The 23,003-nt window shown below is 39.0% G+C and overlaps 1 protein-coding gene and 1 long non-coding RNA gene across 2 annotated transcripts in view; both read left to right on the top strand.

Moving 5' to 3' along the window:
• Positions 1-5,565, top strand: part of LOC103923952 — a 16,408-nt gene extending 10,843 nt beyond the window's left edge. The window contains exon 2 of the long non-coding RNA XR_663955.1: positions 4,116-5,565. This is a non-coding gene — a long non-coding RNA (uncharacterized LOC103923952). The remainder of the gene's footprint in view (positions 1-4,115) is intronic.
• Positions 5,566-7,491: 1,926 nt separating this feature from the next.
• Positions 7,492-23,003, top strand: part of DIAPH2 (diaphanous-related formin 2) — a 260,532-nt gene continuing 245,020 nt past the window's right edge. Inside the window, 2 exon segments of the mRNA XM_009332394.1 lie at positions 7,492-7,659; positions 7,661-7,690. Of these exon segments, the coding sequence (XP_009330669.1) occupies positions 7,570-7,659; positions 7,661-7,690 (120 nt within the window). The 5' untranslated portion in view covers positions 7,492-7,569.

Raw genomic sequence — 23,003 nt, 5'->3', positions numbered from 1 at the left:
ATTTGCAAAGCCTGCTTTTCAAGATATTTAGCTAAGTAAATCCTTTAAATACCATGAAGAAATTATATAATAAAGTAGTATTAGTTTACCTACTAAATAATTGCATGATATAACTAGGTTACCTCCCTTTAAAGAAGCTGTTTAAATAATCCCACTGTTAGCTCATGTAAAAGGACACACTTTTAAAATGCATCCCACAATTCTCCCCAAAAATGGTCTTTAGTGGAGTTAGCATAGCTATGAAAAAAAACTTGATGCAGACCTGGTGATGGTAATCCCTCCATACAGTGTATATACCACCAATAAAGGATACATGCTACACCCAAAGACAAGAACAGTTTAAAAAAAAAAAAATCAGTCCTTTTCTAGCAAGTGAAACTATTATTAATATGCTGGACAGGCAATTACTATGGGTGAAAATTCCAGAAGTTTTTACCTGATGCTTCCATTGAACAACTTGAGCAAAGATTCCTTAACATGATCTTTAGCTTTAATCAGGCCTATTTTTGTCCATCTGCTTGGAAGCTCTTCATTAGCATCTACTAATGCCTTGAACATGTGTATATTTCCATCAAAATGAACTCCTTTAATTAATTCCACCCAGAAACCTACTTACTGGACTATGGGCTATGATGAGATACATTTAAAGCTATTCCACTAATAATTATTAATTCCCTGTACCGTAGAATTCTTATTTACTAAGCTTTCATATCACTTACAGAAATAATAAACACTATTTGCCCATGATACAGCTTTCTTTGTAGACAAAATAAACAAAGTAGGAAAGTTACCACATAGTGCAGCCTGACCATTAAATAACCAGTTCTGTTCTGTCCTGTTCTGACCAGCCCTGGATAATTACGAGGCATGTGTGAGGGATCTGCTAGAGAATGGCTGCAGTAGGGTATTTAGTTTTTGTGAAAAGCAGTGAAGATGTAGAAAAGCAAGATAATTAGAAAGGTCTCTAGTGCTGAATATGGTCAAGGGAACCCATGTAGTAAATAAAAGGAGTTTATATTGAACTGTTTAGTTATGTTTGAGAAGTAAATTGTGCTGTGAGATAGGAACATCAAAAGACATTTTCTAAACAATTTGGGGAACATACCACAGCATGGTAAGCCATGCAACGCAACCATCGGTTTGTAGGGAGGTGTGCAGAACAGACAACAGAATCCCCCAGTAGCTTTAGAGGGGAAAAAAATGCCACATTCTGAAGAAACATCTTTTCTGTTGCCTTCTGTGGACTGCAGACAATGATAGAACATGCTCTCTTAATTACATTGTCAGATACAGATAGTACATAGGTGCTTGGTGTATAAAATACTGGAGATGACAGGAAAAGTGTAAAAATTTAGTAGCTTTTACGAAGACCTTGAATACTCCATTTAAATCCACAATAACTGTTGGGATTTGACTCTAAATCAAAAAGATTACTATATTGTTAAAAATGGGAAGGTAGAACATATGAGTAATATTAAATGTATGTTTGAAAACTGAGACATAGTATTTAGTGGCAATATTACATTTTTTCTCTCTCTCTATAGATAATCTCCGGTTCTTTCAGGCTGGAAAGAAAACTCGGTATTATGAGACATAACTGCCTTTTATTCACATAGAGTAGTTGTGTCCCAGCACATAAAATGTTGTGAAAAAATGGAAGTACTGACCCAAGAAGTTCTGTATGATACTATTAGGATTATTCTATGAAAAAAACAGGCCATAGGCATTTTGCTTGCCAGCAATATTGAGAAATTACCGCTAGATGCAAAGTTTAGATAACAGTTGCACTAATAACCACATCTTGTACCAGGTAAGACTACAGATCGGTATTTTAAAAGCAAAGGGGAAAAAAATAATCCATTATTAAACTAATTGCCATGTATATTGGCTACTTCATATATCAGCTATCTGTTTTGCTTTGATTCGTTTTTCCTGTGGGAAAAGCCCAAAATCAAGAAAAGGGATTTCTTCGTACTTATTTTTTAACATCATCCTCTGAAGTAATCCTGTGCAATTTTTTCATACATGTGCTGTTTCTAGAAGACATGAACGGGGCATAAATGCTGTTTTCTTACTGTTCTGTTAAAACCTGAAAGTAAAAAATCATTTGGAGAAGATAAACCTAGTTGTGATCTAGAATCATAAACTAAGTGGTCAAAATACAGAAAGTGGTGAAAACACAGCTCACCTGAATTAGTTAACTGCTTCAAAAAGCGAAAATGCTTGTAACAGAAAAAGTAACACATTGGAAAATATAAACCTCAAAAGCTTATTGATGTTTTGATTCCTAAGTATTAGGGGAGCATGGCCTGGAATAAATTAAAATCCCTAAAGAGTTGTTCGGATTAAAACTATTATTCAGTTTATTTCTGGATCTTTAATGAAGAAAGTGCCTTGACACAAGTAGACTCCATACTTTTAATGTATCATTTAATAATGATATACCTCATCTAGCTCTAGTGCATTAGGTTTTAAATTAGAGCTAGACATAGTAAGGAAAGTTGAACTATAGGTCTGCTGTGACTAGAGAGATAATTACTTTTCTAACTTATGCAACATGAAAACTTTTTTTTAAACAATAGGTGGGAAGCTGTCAGCTTCCTCTTCCTATAAATAAGTACAGGCGAAATGTGTAAGTTGACTTAAAATTGAAAAGTATATAGCCTATTAGTGAACTCTTTTGCAGCCATCTCACAGCTGGTTAAAAACAAAACGCAGCTGTAGCCATAGAACATTAACCTTGCTGAAGCTGTAATCCTTATCCATTTATAGAAATGTTCAGAATTAGCTGTGCTTTTAACATTTGTGATACTGTTCATGATTGTAACATGAAATGTCACTTTGTTTTAATGGCTGATATAGGATATTTTAATGTACCTTCAAATCACTAACATAAATTTTGTGTAAATATGATAGTAACTTCTTGTGACTTAATTTACAGAAACACTATAGAATGTACAATTATTGCCTCTAACAGGCCAGGAAATTATTGTTTTAGATTAAATAAAGCTTTAGCAAACAAATATTTCCTGGAATTATCTTATCAGTGAGTGGATTTTCTCTGGCTTTAGGTTTGCAAATAATTCATATTTATTAAGTAAAGAGAGTATTTTTTAGAAAGTGAGGTTATTTTGTCAATAGGGAATATCTATTCGTATGCAAATAATGCTCTTCATTGATTTTGATGGCTTAGTAGTTATTACTTCTAATCCTATTTCCCTACCTGTTCAGATAAGCTATATACACTGTCATTTTCTTTTTATTATTTACCACATTCTCATGCACTGTAAACAATCTTGGACTGACTTCCTTCTGAAGATAAATTTGGGGATTTTTTAAATTCCTACACATAAATAGATTCCAACTAAAGCTGCAAAAAGGGGTAGGAGAGTAAAAACTGACTGTGGTGATGATTCTGATCGGGAAGAGACACAAGACAATTTGAAGAAAGTTTACAGCTCGACAGGAGTAGTGAAAGGATTGTGGTATGTTTTCTGCAGTAGAGTGGTTGTGCTAATGATATAGAATTGTTGGATGAAAAGACGAGGAATGTACTACTTAGCAGCATGCTTCCTGTTTGTGGTTAAATACTGTATGTTTTCTCTCGTGGTAGTATACAGAACAATTCCTTTTTTCTTTTTTTTTTTCCTCCCCAGTGCAATTAGGACAAAGATTTCAACCTTGCCAACTTGCTTCAATACTAGAAACCTGGAGAATAGCACATTTCTCAAAGACTGAAATAGCTGGTTTGGTGACCAGTTGACTACAGCTAACAGAACTACTGTTACTGAGCAGAAGCCTGTGCCTTCTCTGGCAAATGGAAATTCTATCACTGAATTTATAAAATCTCTGAAGCCCAGAACCCTTTTCTCTTTCAGATATACTTGGAGCATGTGTCTTCTGGAACCTTGCACAATTGTTTTTTTAATATGTGTAGAGGGAGGGTGCTAGAGGGGTAAGTTCTTACTGGATCAGCCAGTCACCTTCAAAGGTCTGTTTTGTTCAAATTCAGATATAAAATAGTACATGTTCTGGGGAAGCTCAAAATATCTCATGTCTATCAGTCTATGATCATTTTGCTGTAAGATAATTGTGTGACTTTTTTTTTTTTACAGATGTACATTTGCAGTTTTCTGTCACTGTTAGCTGTTGTGGTTATGTGACTGAATGTGACTGAGATTACAGGCAAAACCACAAGGAGAAATGTTAGCATCTACATAGCAGTGGCCTTTCGTAGTTACATATTTTTAATGTTGTGAAATTATTTTTGTAAAATGCATAGTTTTAAAATACATATTCTTCAGGGATGAAGCCAAGTTAAGAACGGTTTGTACAACTACTAGTTTCCACCCTCAGGCCACTATGTTGCTCTCAGAGACCAACCAAAATACTGCATTGCAAACTGACTGCCAAAATGATCTGAGGTTTTTCTGGTTGCCTTAAGCAGAGTTGTGGTTTTCTGGTTTTTTGTTTTGGTGTGAAGGGGCTTTTCCATTTAAATTTTCCTAATTGGGATAGTTGCATTATTTCAGCTCACTCCTTTTGCTTAGAATTGCCTGCAGAGTTTATATGGTCATAGGTCTTCGGTTCATACATAGAATATTTGTTTCTTGGTCCTGGAAACTGGGGAGAAAAAAAAAAACTAAAATGCTGAAGTACGACTAAAAACATTTTAAAAAACAACATAGTAGGCTTTAACTTCTCTTGAGGAGGCTGTGAAGTAGATCTAATGATGCTTGATTCATAGTAATCTATTCAAAAGCACGTCTCCAGAAAATCCTGTAGCAATGTTTTGTACAACTCAAACAACAATTTTATGTCACAGCTGAGCACTCTATGTGGAGACTTGCAAAATATTTGTAAGTCAGAGTTAAAAAAACAGTGGCAACTCTGCTAACCAACCAGCCATTTGTCCCAGGAGAGCAGGCAAACGGTAGGAGGAAAAGAGGAACTAAGAGTACTTGTGGGGTAGCTCTTTCATCACATGATGTAGCTATAGCCTGATGGTTGCACATCTTTTCTCCATCACTTAGACAATGTACTGTTATTATTGCGTACCGGCACTAAAAATAGTAAATGTTTTGTGTTTTCTTCTCAATGTAATGTGCATAGTCCCTAAACATGACTTCAGTGCTTTTTTCCTGTTTTAAGATCATTAATGTGATCAGAGTTTTACACCATCAAAAACTAAATTAACTCAATGCCTGAACATACATTTGCTCAATTTTCTTGAGTTTTGCCATGTGCACTTGTTTTCAGTCATACTGCAAAATATTTTTGTAATGTTCTGCCTGCTGCTGTTGAATCTTAGACGTCAGTCCAATGTAAAAGCTTTACTGAAGAAGACTTGGCTAAAGAAGTATGAGTAGTATTGTGGCAAATTCTGAAAATTCAAATAAAAAAAGCTCTTGAGTACTTAAGAGTTATGCTGAACAAATAGTGCTACAGAGTTTGGATTAAAAACTCTTACATTTGTGCAGAGACGTCAGCCAGTTAGAAATTATTTTCTCCGACTCTGGAATGACTGACCTTTCTGCTCCAGTTATGGGTGCTGCTTAATACAGACAAATAAAGACAGCACAGAAAAACAGAACAGCCATTAGGGCTAGCTGAAGAGAAGAAAAAAACAGATCTGAGCATTTCTTTTTAACTGAAACTGGCAAATTGTTAAACTGTTGCTGTAGAATGATGCACTATAAATTATAAACTGACGTAGTTGGAAATAACATTACATTGCCTGTCACTGCAAGTAAGTGATTAAATTAATGAATACTTGATTAATTTCATAATTTCTAAGTTATGTGTGGTTAAGATAGCATAAACTATGCCCAAATATTTACTGTTAAAATCAGCAAAATGAAATAAAAGGAAAACTTGTAATAAAAAGAAGAGGTGCATCCCAAAGGAAAGTTTAGAACTGAGCAGCTTGACAGAGCTGGTCTATTTTATAACCTACTAACTTCTGCTGCAAAGATTCTACTTCAATTTTAAGACCCCTACAAGTTTTTGAGCTGTCATTTTATTTGAAAGCTGGCATTGTCAGATTTTATCAACAGGTTTCCACTGTTGAATTTAAAAAAAAATTAAGTTTCATCCAGTACTCAGGTAAGCCTCAGAGAGTCACAAAAAATGCAGACAGCTACTTGAATCTCAGGCATGCTTTAACTACGTGCGTATTAGACACAGATGGGAAAATTCACTGTACTGGTCTTGCTTGCCTTTTGAAAAAGAACAAGCCCACTGTGGAAGCAGTGCTGAGTTGGGACCCTTTTCTAGAGGGCAACCAAGTAATACGTTTGTATCTCAATTTGGACTCCAAAGATTTGTGCATTGCCCTTGTCCCACCAAAACAACAGATGATGATTGTTTTCATGACTGTTTTCTCAGTATAATTTAACAAGCATAGCTTCAGCTATAACAACATAAAATCTGTATTCTTCTCTTTTTAAAATAACAATTATATTAATATGAAGACATCTGTCAACATGAGGCCTCTAATAATCAGGCATGTGATCCTTGTTTCCACTATCCACACCAACACATCCATGCTGAGAGATGTTCAGTTTATACAGTGAGGCTCTGCCAAAGGGATTCTCTAATCCAGCAACTGGTTGAAATAAAAGGCTGAAGCAATTTCTTTCACTGTTGTGAACCATGAGCACATGTAGATGACTCAGATATTGGGAACTAGAGTTCTCAAATTTGAGAGAAAAAAAATTTAAGTCTTTTGTTTGTGGTAACGATAGCTCAATTTTAGTTAAAACATCACAGTTATCCCTTGTGTCTCGTGCGTTTCCAAAATAAAATACAGGGACACATCGTAAGTCAGAGCCACCTCATGAGGAAACCTTCCGTGTGTGAAGTGTCTGGGCACTCCGCACATGGGGCCCAGCTCCTGCTGCGTGAAGCGGATCAGACGGAGACGAGGCTTTTCTCGAAAAAACGTACTGCCACGGCCATCGCCGGCCGTCCCGCTTTCTCGAAAGCCCGAACTACCACAGCCGGCTCCGGCCGCCTCAGCTCTCCGCCCTCCCACGGACCAGCCAACTCCGTCTGAAAGCAGACGGCCAAGCACCAGTCTCGGCCTTTTCTCCTCCCAGCAACCCGTTTTGAGGAACGACTCAGCTGGGATAAATCCACCTACACGCCAGCTCTGTGCTGCCAAGGCCAGGGCCGGCCAGTTCTGTTTCACACTTCACCTTTCCAGTGGGCGTTTCTGTTCAAAACCCCCGAGTTCCGCCATTTCCTGGAGAGGCACCGCCAACCCTCCTCAGCTCCCGCCCTTCGGGCGGCGTACCGCTGCCTCCGCTTTCCTAAACAGCGCATGCGCAGCGCGCTGGCACATGCGCGATAACGCCGGCCGGGCGGCGCGCATGCGTGGAGGCGTTCGGCGTCTCTGAGGCGGTGGATTGGGAGGAGGCGGCGGGGCAGCAGGACCAGGAACTGCGCCAGCTGCGGCTGGGAGGGGACGGGGAGACGCCCGGTGGTGCGTGTCGGTCCTATGGGGCCTTGAGGATACAGCCCCGGTGAGAGAGGGGGTTTCTGCTGGGGCGCAGAGCCGGTGGGAGGATGGAGGGTCAGGCGGCTCCGGGCGCTGGCGGCGGCGAGGAGCCCCTGAGCTCTGGCAGGATGAACCCGAAGCGAAGTGGGCGCGCCGCGGGAAGAGGAGAGCCGGAACAAGCCCAAGCTGGTGAGCGAGCTGTGGGGCTGGGAGGAGGGCAGGGGACGGCCTGCGGACGAGGAGGAAGGCGGGGGAGGAGGAGGCTCGGATGCCGCCTTACTGCTTCCCAAGTAGAGAATCTGGGGCGGAGGGGCGTGCGGCCGGGCGTGGGGGGTGCCGGGCTTTCAGGAATTAAAGGATCTTTTATAAAAATCCCTTGAGCTTCCGTGAGGGTTTTTGGGTGCTCTTTGGGGGAGGGAGGTGGCAGCTGGAGGGGGGCGTGCGGCGCGCTGAGGGCCTCGCTGTGGTAACGCACCGGGGGTGGTCGCTGACAGGAGCCGGGAATTCCCATGTTTTCCGTGAGGGGTGTGATTCGGGGTGTTGCTTGGGCCATCCCTTTGGGGAGAGGTGCCGTAACAGTGGTGTTCTGCAAGCAGGACCTGTTGGTGTAACCTCTATTCTGCTCACCTTTTGAGTGAAAGATCACAGGGTTGGGTTTTTTTTTTTTCTGTGTTGAAGCATCCAGAATATTGGTGGTTATGATGCAAACGATCCCAAGAGAATTTCTGAATTAATGTGAAAATAGTTTAAAAATTTGGAAATTGTCCAGTCTTTTTGGAAAGATCCGACAAGCTTTTGAGCACACAAACCCTCTTTAGGACTGTAGAGTTTGTTCATTATGCCTGTGCTTTTTGCTTTAAAAGAACATATTTCTACTTACAAACCTGATAACTTGAAACAGGTACGTTTCAAAGCCAATAGCACTGGATTGTATCTCACTATATAAATGCAGTAGCAGCAAAACCAGATAATATGACAGTGTTTACTTTTAATTGTTTACTTCTGTTGCACTTATTTGTTTTAACTTTGAATCGACTCACTTTAGCTCAGTTCTCTGATGGATTTTCAAGAGCAGCAGTGTAGCGGACGCTTAAAACTTACTTGACTTTTCTTATTGAATAGAATACTAGTTGCAAACTTTATTTAACCTGTGCAAGGTTTTTCACAGAGAGTGGTAAAACTAAGTCAGTATGTACGTGTTCCCACCTCGTGTTCCTTTCATCGAGTATAGTGCAGCAGAGCCTTGGGCTGATCAGCCTGACAACCGTGGGGGTTTTTTGTCACTGAAAACTAAGTTAGAATGCACGTGGGAAAGATGTTAAATTTGTAATGTATGAGGCATTAAAAAGTTACTGAAAGTGACAATTATTTAAAAGAATGACAGAATGCAATACTGAATAACTTGAAGTGTACTTGTATTAAAAGTGACCATGTATATCTTAGCAAATGGTAACCAAATATGATGTCTTCTTTTGTTTTATGGTGTTATTGGAAACAAACTCATGCTTCTTTGCACAGAATTAATATAAATGAACTTCTTCATATAAACAGGATGTTTGTTTATGTTTATACTACCTTTACTATTTCCTAACTAAAGTAGCTAGGAAGGCTGCTTGAAGATGGCTGCAGGGAAGTGATTTAAAAATCACACAGGAAAGTGCTTCTATTAGAAGCTGAGGACACAAATTTGAATTTTGCTCTAGCAGAGAACACTCTGTTCTGGAAGATACGCATAATTTAAAAAAATCAAAGTGAAATGAGCTCAAAATTGGATTGAACAGGACAACTATTTTCGTTGCATGTTCTTTTCACTCTAGAATCACTAGAGTAGGCTTTTATTGTTACATTTTGTGGAAAAAGTACGTTATATTAATATTTGACTTTGTATGCAGTCATATGCTTTTGTTTCTTGAGAGAGTGATTACAGTCCAGCAGCAACAAGGATCAGAGTAGTGGTATGTTGCTTGAATCAGATACCTTCTGAAAGATAGTTTTGCCCTGAGATAAAGTCACTAGCCTCTGATGATATAATCGAGTGGATGGGTTGAATGGGAAAGTAGATTTTTTTTTTTTCCATTCTGGACATGATGTACACAAATGGTGTATAAAACTGACATGAAGAAGGATTTACCTCCGAGGAAGAAAAGGGACAGGATTCAGGTGTGTTTTAAGTTGAGGCGGTGTGAGTGGACAGCCAGGTGTATCAATGACTGCCATGGGTTTGCGAGGGAAGAACAAAACTGTAATCAGGGAAAGGCTTCATCCATTACATAGGAGAATAATCTTACTAAATTTTGCTGGCTTTAATTTTGAGTGAGGAATTGGTTCTGCTGAGGCTAGAAATATCTTTAGGTACTCAAGAGAGCAGCCTTATTTGTACCTCATCCCTGCTCTCTTCACTGTGCAAATAAGATGAAAGCGTATTTGGGACTTCTGTAAGAGAAGCCACGCTATTTATGCAAGTGTTAAGTTGTCACTGAGTTTGTATACAAAGCTTCTCAGAGTTTGGTGTGGAGATTTTCTTGATTCAGCTTCAGAACTTATAATTCATCAAGTTTCAGTAGAGTTATAGAGATGAATCAATCTGCACTCTCTGTTGTGTATAATCCAAGGAACTGTACAGTGTGCTGAGAGGAGTGTGTCTCTTTTCCAGAACTTATTTCACACATCAAGTGGAGTGCTGAACAAGGGCTTGGTGGGAGAGGGTGTGCAACTACATATAACAGAAGATTTATTTTTAGTTCCTGGCATAGCAGCTGAAATTAGGCAAGTCATTGGGAAGAAGTCTAGGGAAATGATTTTCATATGAGAGACTAAAAATTGCTCTAGATGACAGGGAGCTGGGAAAGCTGAAGTCATTATTTTGGGGGAAGGGAGACTCTAGAAGAAGAAGGAGGTGGAAATTTGTTCTTTCCCCATCCCCTCCATCTGAAAGTAAAAGGTGGGCAATGGTGCTTGGCTGGCAGAAGCATAGTGGTTTGGTGTGGTTTTTTTGTTTTGTTTTGTTTTGGGTTTTTTAAGGACTGAAGCCTGATCGATGGCATTTATTCCTGACTGACAGGAACTAATACTAGGCTATCAAGAGAGGATCTGTGCTAGAAGAGAAAATGATGGTTTAAAGCATTTTTCTGTAAGATGATTGATGTGTATGTATGCACACAAATAATTGAAGATGGGCTATATTAGAACTACTAATTCGATTTTTTTTTTTTCTGCTTTGGGTCGTTTTAAGTCATTCAAGTTTCATATCTGTTGAACATGACAGAACTGCACAATGAGAATTTAGTTCCAGTTTTGGTACTAGTAGTGTGTAAACTGGAGTTTTTCTAAAATTTGATGTCTGTCTTGTGAGCACCTTGACACATCACGGCTGCTGAAAGAGCTCTGATTTACTCTTCCCCCCCCCTCATTTTTTGCTGGCACAAGGACTGGAGGTGGGAATGACTGCCTGGTGTTTTTGTAATTATTTTTGTTTACAATGAAATGGGCAGAAAAAACTTAAATTGTTTTGGCAAACAATCATCTGATCTCATGCCAGCCCTGAGAATAGGTTGGCATGAGATGGCAGTGAGCAGTTACATTCTTAACTCGGTCTGGCAATGTGCTTGTTTTGCTTGTTTAAAAGTATGCTTGTTATACTAGGGGAAACAGACTAAAATAAGGTTGTCAAGGAGATTGCTGGAATTCCTATGTTTGTTAATCCTTAACTTAGATGTTGTTTGCTCTCCTTAACACTTCAGTATCACATGGGAAGTATATAATTCTGTTGGGTACCTAGGAAATCAGTAAGCGCTTGAAAGTGTCGGGTCCGATTTGACCTATCTATCGTAGCTTAGCTGAACCCAAAGCTTCTCTTTAGCTGAGAAGCTGAAGCCAGGCTTTTTACAGAAGTTCATGGCAGTAGAATGAGAGACAGAAGTCACAGAAAGGAGCGGGAGAGGTCGCTGGAGAGGAGACTTGAGTGTATAAGGGGAAAAATCAAGCATTGGTTGACCAGAGACACTGGAATCCCCGTCGTCGGAGCTTTTAAAGACCTGCAAACCTGGACAAAGCCTTTAGCAGCCTGGTTTGAATTCGGTGTTGACCCTACTTTTTGAGCAGGAGTTTGGACTAAACTGAGAAAGGAATGAAATCCTTTCAAAGGTCTGTGATTCCATGAATCAGTACTTGAAAAGAGGTGTTAAAACAGGATTTGTGGTGCTTCCTGACTATTAGAACACTGGCTAACTAGAAGTTAATATGGCCGATGGTTTTTTAATTAAAGTTAATAATATATCGTGTTGGTTTAGTATTAGCAAAAGTAGAAATATTTCTGTGTATGTAGTGGCTAGTGCCACACTAAAAGCATGCTTCGTTACCCCCAAGTTCACTTCAGGTTTGTGTGGTAGTTGTTCAGTGATAGATACTTCACTTAGCTATAAACTAAATTTCTGAAAGGGGCTGTCTTTTGAGTGTGATGCTGTCTTTAAAAGTAGATTAGGAGAAAGATCTTTTATAACATGAAACACAAATTGTTAGGGGTAAGAGAGAGCTTATTAGTTGGAGAGCAAGTGGATTTGGTGATTCAACCAACAAGGAGCAGCTCACGCTTTGTTTTAAAAGCAGAAGTTGTTTATGCTTAATATTGAAGTCTTTTAAACCCCGTGAGCTTTGAGATTAATCAAAAGCTATGAATTCAACATTCTGACTAATGTGCCATAAACCAGCATCAAACAGTGGAATAAACGCTTTTATCAATTAGCTTAAAAACAGAAGTAAACTGAGTGTGCTTGGGAGGATAGGTTTCCCAGCTACGTTGCTCCACCCATATCAGTGTAGGAGTTAATGAGTGCTTTACATTACGTGTCAGTAGAATCAGTCACTGTCAGACAGGCTATGGACCTACATTGCACCATCACCTTTGACTCCTAAGGTTGTTTGGTGTCATTCTCCTGTGGAGAGATAATGTGCTCATTACAAATGACTTGTTTAGATGTTTCTATACTGCATACATGAACTATGAGTCAGGTTGAGCAGAGATTTTTGGCGAATGAGTGAAATGTATTACATTTGAGATTCACAGTGTCTCTGAGTAAAATCAGTGCATGCCTGCAGAGGATTCTTACTTGAAGTGGATGCTTGAGGAAAAAGTGAACTAAAATACTTGTGTTTTAGAAGACTCTTGGCCTTATTAGATTAAAGTCAAGATATTCCAGCAAGTGAAGTTAGTTAAGGTGCAACCATTACTGAAGAGTAAAATTAATGTCTTGGGAAAATTTGGTTCTGTTGCTGAAAAGTATACTGATTAGGCACTTCTAATATGGCAGAGTAGGGCATGCTTGGTGCTGATGGTTAGGTAAATGCTTTTAATGTGAACTGATATTGACACTGTTTAAATGAGGTGATAGATACAGTGACAAGCCTATCTGCTTGTGGTAATTAAACTTCCTGAAGTACTACTTGTAAGACAAAACTGTAGAGCTATTCCGTACAGTACAGGAAGCTTTGCAAACAAAGCAGATTCCACCGAGGCAACGTGAAAGACATTTACAGTGAGACCCGACAGTGTGCATATCAAATAGAAGTGATGCTTTCTGAGATTTTAAGCACTGTGGTGCTGAATATCCAAGTTATTGAGGATGAACTTTTCTTTTTGTATTACAAATAGCCTGTAAAGCACGCTATTGATCCTGTGATTGCTGATGACCCAGTAGAAGGAAAAGAGGCTTAAAAACATTGGGTGGGTTACAAGATGACTTAATCTTTTCTGCATCAATTGCAGTTCTTTAGGGTAAGCAATAATAGCTAGTAACTTTCCTCTAATTCTTTTCATCCCTGTCTGAATTTAGAGGTAAAATAGAACAAGAGATGGCAGTTGCTGCTGAAGCAACTGAGAATTTCAATTGGTTATTCATCAGTTTACTTGTTCAGCCTTAAAACCACAAGAAGTTAAGAAATTACTAAAATTAATGTTTTTATGCAGTTTCTTACAACTTGTATATCATGGCCATTCTTTAAATTCAGTATTTTTTTTTTTTAATCATTCAGCAACTTTATTTTGGAGGAAATAAGTTTTTTGTTATAAAGGGCTATGGTGGTAGAGCAGATACTTCTGAGAGAAGATTAACAGTTGAGAGTCTTTCTTTAGTATTTTTGTAGCATTTTATAAAGTTGCAGGTAGGCAAAGCAAAGTTGTCTTAAACTTGCATATTACTTTTGTATCAAACTGATGTTTTACTTAAGGTCTTGTGAATCGGGTAGCTTTTTCCTACAGTATTGGTGGAGTGAGCACCTCTAGGTTTCCCACTTTCAAGCTGACTTCCTAATAGGTAGATAAGCAGAATCTTGCTTGAGAAAAGTAGTACTAATACAGTCTGCAAAGCAAATATATTCTACTTGTTAACTCTTAATTAATTGTACGGGAGAAAGGGGTGACAATTAAAGAATCAGCTTTTTTGAGGCAGCAGCGTGGGCTTAAGCAGTCTGCATACCCACCTTGGTGCTCTACTGACTTAAGTTTTTGTGTGGCAGTGGGACAAACAAGATCATGAAACCGAACCAGTCAAAACCCCTTTTATTATTTATTCTTCTGTGATTATTTGCTAGAACTAATAAGACTGGTGTTATGACACACTAGAATTCCTCCTTATCTATTGGTTTGTCTAAAGTTCATCCATTAGTACTATTACATTATGATTGTGTCTGCTTTTCAGCCTTCTCATGATAGCTGTTTAGTTGGACGTGATGTGAAAGCAGCACATTATATGCATGTGGGCAGATCCGAAAAAGATCTGCTATGGCAATGAAATGATATTGTAACCTACATAGTGATATAAACCATAAACTCATCTGATTTCTATAAATTGAGAAATACCTTGGAAGTTCAATTCCGGAACACGCCCACACATGGGAAATGTATGGTTTGATACAGCTACTGAAGGTATTCCATCCACCTAGGTGTGGTAATATTTGGCCTTAAGGTGTAGTGCATATCACCACACCTCCTCTGTTATATAAAACAAAAATGTTCTTAAGAGTTTCTAATAGATATGAGCTCTTCCTGTGTAAATAGGTAACTGTAGCTTTGTATTAATTTCAGACTGTTTTGGGGGAGAGTGGGAGAAGAGGAAGTTCACGGTAATGCATGTGACAGGTGGCTTTCTTGTAAGGTACCCTTCTCGGTCATTTTAGTGATTCTCAGACTAAATCATTGGAGACAAGATGGTATTGGAGAAAGTATTAGGTATGCTGAATGTGTGATGAATGTTTGCTGCTTGTAAGTGTTCTTTGCATAGTGTTATCAGACATGGAGGACATCAAAGATGGAACAATGTTTTTATTACTAAAAAATATTTTCGATTTGTACTTCATAAGTTAAGTGTGTTTAAACTTGTTTTGAAAGTGTAGAATGTAAGTGTAAAAGTCACCAGCTGATTAAAAAAATGTAGTTGGAAAGAATCCTGCCTTCTATTCCTCGGTGATTTGTGTGTGTGTGTATATTTTTTTTTTTTTTAAACAAACATACTCTTACTGCTCTCCTAATTGTAGTGGAAGTGTGAAGTTCTCTCTTGATAACAAAACCAAATTAACATACTTAGTTTACCCTTTTATGTGAGAATAAATACATGAGAACTTGATTTGAGGAATGTGAAACTTTCAGAACAGTGCTACCTAGTAGTTTAGAAAAAAATTTCTAAGTAAAAGAGTTAAGCTTGAGACAGTCAGGGAATAGTACTGTAGAATCCCAACACTTGGGGCTACAAGACTGTAGCTATACAGCCATAAAGTAGCAACTGTAATTTTAGGTTATGTAGGCCAAGGGAATTGCAGTAAAGGTACTGGTGGATACAGGTTGGCTTGAAGGTACACAGGCCCATTCTCTCCTGTTTCTTTGTTCAAGGAGTAGCTAATCAAACCTTAATAACTTTGTCCTGTATGGGATCAGATTAACAAAAACACATCATAATGCATATTTAGGCATGAAGATGAGAGGAAATAACCACAGACCTTAAATGTTCTTCATACCTTTTTGTCACAACTAGTTAGTTATGTGTTTACAAGTGGCTCTGTATAAATTCATGTTGGTCTCCCAGGGATGGTTGAGCAAGACAAAATAAGTAATTTGGTCAGGAAAAATGTTAGTTCTGCAGTCTATCATTCTTTCTTACTATGGTAAGAGCTAATGATGGTTGTTAAAATATGGCCTTTAAAGATGCGTGTGATTTTCCTGTTTTTAATGAGTGTGTAGCTTTGCGAGGAACAAACACTAAGCCAACGTGAGATTCATAAGATTCTAGACTCCTCACAACAGATACAAGTAGTTAGTTTTTGTACAGTATAGTGTTTCCTGTTATGTTTTGTTTCTTCATATTGTCCTGCTGTGAATTATTTTTATACCTATAAAATTGAAGTAACTTCTAAAATACTGTGGCTTCGTAATGGAACTGTGCTGGATGTTTGCATTTGTAATTGTGTGAGTGCATGAGTAGATGAGAACTTGACAGTTATTAATAGTTGAGACGGTTACATGCAGTGTTCCAGTTGCATTAGAACAGGTAAGTATTTGCATAAAGAAGAAAAAAGACAACAGCATATCAGGCTAAGCGTATACACTGATGCCATATACATTTTAATTTTTGTGCCAGCCGCATTTAGAGGGTACATTAAAAACAGAAGTTTTAAATACAAAATCTGAAACTCATAGGGTAAACCCATCTCAGCTGGCCAACTTCAAAAGTTAGCACACGAACTCAGATTAACTGAGATACATCAGTCTGAGTCTGTCCCTCTTTGTAAGCCATACAGTACATTTCTATCTAATTTTGTATACACTGAAGTGAAATTTACATATAGTAAGAACTGTTTTCATAATCATTGCAAGTCTTTGCTTATAAAAGCCTTAGCCACTCATGGATTCAGAGTGAACTAATGAATATGACAGATTAGTAGAAGGTAGTTTATAACCAGTCTTGAGACAGAAGTTGCAACCAAAGCTTCAACACTGAAGCACCTAGTAACTGATTTTATCCTGACTTTGGTGTCAATACAGTGCTTTGTTTCTGGTACTGCTGCCAGTCTTAATTCCCATAAAACCAGATTCTTCTTTCTTTTGTTTCTTGGGCGTATTATATAATGGAGCAGCAAGAGCTGTTGCTCCCAGACAGTTGACTTTACTAGAACTGCTTCAGTTCCTCCTTTCCACTCCTCTATGGCAAGTGGATCTCCCACTGCTTTATTCTCATCAACAGAAAAAAGTGAGGTGAGGAAACTCCCGTTTGATTTAGCACATAGTTTCTTGGCTGAGCTAGAAATATGCCAGGCAATGTCTGCTGCAGTCTCTCTAACCTTTATAATCCTCCATTCTCTACTATTCTACTGTCTTCCAGCAGTGCGGTTTCATTTTCATTCTCCAGTTTGTTTACAGCTTGGTGGAGGCATTCCTAAACTAGAAAGGTAAAGGGTACAGCAGTAGGCTTTGATAAAATTTCCATTGGTAAACCAGCTACCCAATTTTCGTTTCCATATTTTACAAATATGCATTCACATTTGAACTTCAGACAAAGCTTGGGTGAATATGACAGGCTTCCTAAATCCATTAAGGTTAGTTTACAGTATTCTGTGATTCAAACTGATTCCTGAATGACTTAGAAGATAAGCTGTAATCCCATCAGTTAACATTTTATATTTAAAAACAATTGTTTCGTGAATTTATGGGAAAACCTTTATAAAATTCATGTGGGTGTTTATGGGTAACCTAAGCACATAGCACACTTCAATATTATGATAAACCATCTTTTCTTTGCTTACCTTCTCCTTTAGCAGAAGATAACGGATTCTCCGTAACCCGTTACAAGCATCTGTAATCCTCCTGAATTCCTGTTACTTCTTAACAGGGAATCTCACCTGTTCTGAAGTCAAATGATACTATTGGCTTCCTCATTACTATGTACAATATAATTCCTCTCTATTCATATGCTGCTTCATTTCCTACTTCCCTGAAGGACAAATAATCTTCTCGGGAAGCTGTTATAAACAGGAAAGAATAGGAAAAGGAACAGAAAGCCCTTGTGTGTATCACAGCAGCTATAAATTCAGTTTAACCTGATATGCTTTGTCTATTGAGTTACATCATGGTCCATGCACGCTGAAACTACTCCATCTAGAATTTGTGTTCTTCAAGGAAAAGCCAAAGTTCCTTGCTATGGCAGTAGCATTGCTCATTTTTCCAAATTTAGTATCATATCGTTTATTTTTAGGGGAGTGCCCTGTTTCGGCTGGGATAGAGTTAATTTCCTTCCTAGTTGCTGGTACAGTGCTGTGTTTTTTGGGTTTAGGATTTTTGTCATGGATTGTGACACAATAATGTTGATAACACACCGATGTTTTAGTTGTTGCTAAGCAGTGCTTACACTAGCCAAGGGCTTTTCAGCTTCCCCTGCTCTACTGACTGAGCAGGCTGGAGGTGCACGAGAAGCCGGGAGGGGGCACAGCCAGGACAGCTGCCCCAAACTGGCCAAAGGGCCATTCCATACCATGGGACGTCGTGCTCAGTACAGAAACTGGGGGAAAGCTGGCCGGGGGGGCCGCTGCTCGGGGACTGGCTGGGCATCGGTCGGTGTGTGGTGAGCAATTGCATTGTGCATCACTTATTTTGTACATTCTACTATTAATTACTATTATTATTATTATTTTATTTTCCCTTCCTTTTCTGTCCTAGTAAACTGTCTTTATCTCGGTCTGTGAATCTTACTTTTTTTTCCCCCCGATTCTCTCCCCTATCCCACTGCGGGGGGACGAGTGAGCAAATGGCTGTGTGGTGTTTAGCTGCCTGACGGGTTAAACCATGATGGGGGGGGAAAAAGTAACTTTACCATCAACTGTTTTTGTGAAGGGTTCAAATACTGCTCTGATCAAATACTTGCTGTTTGCTAGGAAGTCTGTGTCTTGGAAGACGGATAATGTTGTTGACATGATCCCTGTGACCATATGTTCCAAGACTGCTGGGTATAGACAAAATGGACAATGTTCACAAGTAATTCCTGCTTCTTTGGCTCACTTCATCCCTTCCACTGCCAGTTCCTTTGTGGGCTGTGTTTTAGTTGTTTGGTTTTTGTGGGGGTTTTCTTACTATTTAAAAAACAACCCAAACAAAGCAAATACACATCCTCCCTTCCTCTAAGTCTATCAAAAGTAAAATACTTCATTTTCAAGGAGCTGCCCAATATCTGAGCAAGTTCTTCACAGTATAGACTTTCTGTCAACTTTTGCAACTTGCTATGGGTCTTCTGCTTTATTTTTAAGTGTATCAGTTCTCTCCCAACAGATACGTTCTACCAGTTTTATCCTCTCCTCAAATGGTAGGAGAGGAAAATTCAAATGGACTGTGACGCTTATTTCAGTGTTTACTGTACCTACAAGAGCAAGAGGTGTTCCACGAAAGCAACCGCATGCTCAGTTAAGAATCTTCCCCAAACTCCTCTGTATGTAACAGGAAGAAAACTATATAGAAATTGAGCCTGTCACTTGTACAGGGGTATTAGGCTATACTTGCATGAACTGTGAAATAGGAAGCAAATAAGCAAGTAAGCAGGAATAAAAAAAAAAAAAAAGAAGAAAAAAAATTTTGCAAAAGTACTGAAGAATTTTCTCAAAGCAGTTTCAGCTTTGTTTTTCAGAATAATTTCAAAAGATCTTTCTCACTGTCAAGTTAACTGGTCATTGCTCATCTTGAAAGAAAAACCTAGGTTTCAACAAAAGATTAATCCCAGGTTCAAAGCATATAATTGTAGTTAAAAGGGTCGCATGTCTATAAAACAGTAAAAAGAAACTGAGACCCGCACTTCAGTAAGAGCGAAGATGAACGTTGTCACAATAAAAAAGGTGTCTCTCTTTAGGAAGTGAGGTGTAAAAGGAGAAGGCCTATTCTCACTACTCTTTAATTGACCAAATTCAGTAGATTTATAATAGCTTTCATTCAGCTCCACAATGTGTCTGAATGAAAAGATCAGCCACTTACACTCAGGGGAGCCTGGAACAAGGAAGGAAGATGAACAGCAGTTTGATGCACATCAAGTATTGCTATCTTGCAAAACTGGCTTTGTTCTGCTGCTACGTTGAAAGCAAAGAGCTCAAATCCACAGCTTGTATCTAAGCGTAAAATTGAGATAAAGTCTGTGCTTACTATGTCAAGAACTGTTTTGACATAGTTTTTCCAGTTTAACTGTTCCAGAATGTTTCAAAAGCGCTTCACAATAATATTATACAAAAAAAGCAAAAGCCAAGTTCCCTAAAAACTCAAAGCTCAGAAGTCAAACAATTGCGTTTTTAAAAAACAAGCAGCAGAGATACAGGGCTGGATATACTGACAGGCACAGTTGGCAGAAAAGCAATCTAAACCATCCATTACTGCACTAGGAGCTATACTGTGTTCGTTTGTAATTAAGTCCCGGAAGTTGATCCAATGACTATTCAAGTGACTAGTTTAGCAAGTGATCTCAGCCTATTTTCCTAGGAAAAACTTTCTAATGTTCTTCCAAACCAATTGATTTGCTTGCTGTAGGTGTGGTAAACGGAATATGCTGATACTGACAAGCAGTCCTGCTCAATACCAGTACAATAGCAACCACTGGGACAGATGGCTTCTTGTCTAATAAAGTATTTCTGGCACTTTTTACAGGCACCAAATAGACGTACAGAAAGCTACCTGGGTGTATCAAAGGATTTTTGAAATTCTTCCAATGCACTTCTAATCTACTAGCATTTTACTAAAGGAAGCTTAGGAGGTGCAGCTTTTGAAATAAGCTTTCTAATCACGCAAAGCATGAAACATAATTGGCACTCAACTATCTGAATCCTATTTTTTAAAAATACAGTGTTCTTCAAGAAAGACCATTAAAGTATCCATTACCAAGATTATTAGATTTGAAAGTGAAATTATTTAAGCCCCCAAAAAATGCAATGCTATTCTGCAGATGACCCAAAAAATAAAATGTATATGGCAACAGTGTATATGGTTAGCCTGACAGTTCAAGTGCATGAAGTAGAATCCCCTTACTTTTGTTCCTCATTTACACTGTTGACAATTGGTGCAGTCCCATATGCTGTCTTGATACTGCCAGATATGACTCCCTTCTTTCCTTTATGCAAATACTGAGTGCATGTGAGGTCTTCTGGAGGTACCTGTACTTCCTATGCAGAAACTTTGTATCAATTTCTGTTGCTACACTTACTTTATAGAGATTTGCCAGGCTGCCCAGAATCCTTGAAGTGGAAGATTCTTAATTACACCTTTCTGAGCCTTAAGGACATGTAGCCATGGAGTTTTGTACCTAGTTACTTGTGTGGGTCATGTTGGTGGTTTCTTTGGGTTTCTTTTTAGAGGTGTGTGTTTTGTTTTTTTTTTTTTAAGATGGATCCTATAAAACCTTCTGTTGGTTAATGATTATATAATGCCACATGCGTTTCTAAATTAAGTATTAAAACTTAGAAGTTAGAATTCTAACTTAGGTTAGAATTTCTGAATAAAAATGGAAGCTTCAAACTGAAATAAAAGGCTTTAAATTTTTGTTGTAAGGGCAGGGTTTGCCATGTCTCTTAACCTTTGTAAAGATCTTGATTAACTAAATATCTCCTAGAACATTAAACCTCCATATTGAGGCCAGTAAGCTAGTAGGCACTTAATAAAAGCAGCATGGCAATTCTTGTTTGTTGTGTAATTTATGAATGGAATTATGACTTGGCTCTTTCAAAAGTCTAGTTTGTAAAAATTTTAACTAGCAAACTGTTGCTTGATGGTTTTAAGTGGGGAATTTAAAAGCTGTAAAGCATCCTGAAGAGAGACAGTGTTCGTCTATACTGAAAAGCATGCTATACTGTTACAAGATGTTTTTCCAAGATGCTCCGAGGAAAACCTGTCTTGCATGATCACTGGATATCAAAATAAGAAACAGATCATGGGTGTAGGAAGTGCTGTATAAAGAACTCGCCAGTCATGTAGCATAACTGCTATAAACTCTGCTGATCCTGCGCTGCTTTAGTGATGATAACTTATCTGATATGGTTGGTGCAGAGACTTGATAGAAAATGTTTGGAGTCTAGCAGTAGCTCTGGAAAATGCCAAACCTTACCTTATTTGCCTGTGCACTGGCTAACATGAAAAATGCCTCATCTAATAGGCTTCCTGAAATTGTTTCTACAGTAGTCTAAGCTGATCTAACTGCCGACTGTCCTGGTGCCACCCTTGCCCCCACCCAAAAATGCAGGTTTTTGAACAGTCCATTTTGCTTTTGGAGTGTGATAGTGTTCTGCCAAATTACCCAAAAATGGGGAAGCAGTCTCAGTTTCTCTCAACCTCCATTTTCAGTCAGACCAGACTGCTGCTTAGGTTTTCTTTATTCCCCTTGCACAGAGACATGGTGTTGTGGTTTAACCTCAGCTGGCAGCTAAGCACCACCCAGCCGCTAAGAACGTGAGAAAACTCACGGGTTGAGATAAAGACAGTTGAATAGGTAAAGCAAAAGCCGCGCATGCAAGCAAAGCAAAACAAGGAATTCATTCCCTACTTCCCATCGGCAGGCAGGTGTTCAGCCATCTCCAGGAAAGCAGGGCTCCATCACACGTAATGGTGACTTGGGAAGACAAACACCATCACTCCGAACGTCTCCCCCTTCCTTCTTCTTCCCCCAGCTTTTTATGCTGAGCACGACGTCCCATGGTATGGAATGTCCCTTTGGTCAGTTTGGGGCAGCTGTCCTGGCTGTGCCCCCTCCCAGCCCGCCGTGCACCTGCAGCCCTCCCAGTCGGTAGAGCAGGGGAAGCTGAAAAGTCCTTGGCTAGTGTAAGCACTACCTAGTAACAACTAAAACATTGGTGTGTTATCAACATTGTTCTCATCCTAAATCCAAAACACAGCACTGTACCAGCTACTAAGAAGGAAATTAACTCTATCCCTGCCGAAACCAGGACTCCTGGTGTGAAGGTGCCCCTTTCCTTCATCCCTTGAGGATCAGGCAATGGCATTTGTGAGGGGGAGTGTCCAATATGATTAACAGTGCCTCTGGCCTGTTTTCCCCTCCCTCCTATTTGGGCGCAGTGCTGAGGCACTCAAGTCTTCCAGCACTATGATTAAAGAATTGGTGCCCTCTGCTGTTAATAAATACCAACTTTGGTGACCCTCTGGCTTTATTTAGCATGAGGAGGTGTCTAACTTCTTTTCCTAGTATTGCTAATTTCTGGATGATCAGTATCCTGGGGAAAAAAGTAGAGTCATCGGGGAAAACCAGGCAGCTTCCTGGTTGGGAAGATGGCTGCCATCCTCCAGTCTAACAGTGCTGACTCTCTGTGTGCTACCTTTGTGCTGTCAACATGAATAACTTTCCAGCTTCATTTTAGCAGCCTGGTGTAAGGTGTTCCCAAGCTCTTTGGTCTCCCTTTGTAGCGCCTCAGGGCATGTTTACCTTCATGTTCAGGTTAAAGATTAAGCCTTAGTTTAATAATTTAAACAATACATATTTAAGGAGTTTGT

Source organism: Pygoscelis adeliae, unplaced genomic scaffold, assembly GCF_000699105.1.
Source record: "Pygoscelis adeliae isolate BGI_AS28 unplaced genomic scaffold, ASM69910v1 Scaffold159, whole genome shotgun sequence".
Taxonomy (NCBI): Eukaryota; Metazoa; Chordata; class Aves; order Sphenisciformes; family Spheniscidae; genus Pygoscelis; species Pygoscelis adeliae.
Note: the sequence above shows the minus strand (reverse complement) of the source record. Positions and strands in the feature narration are given on the sequence as shown.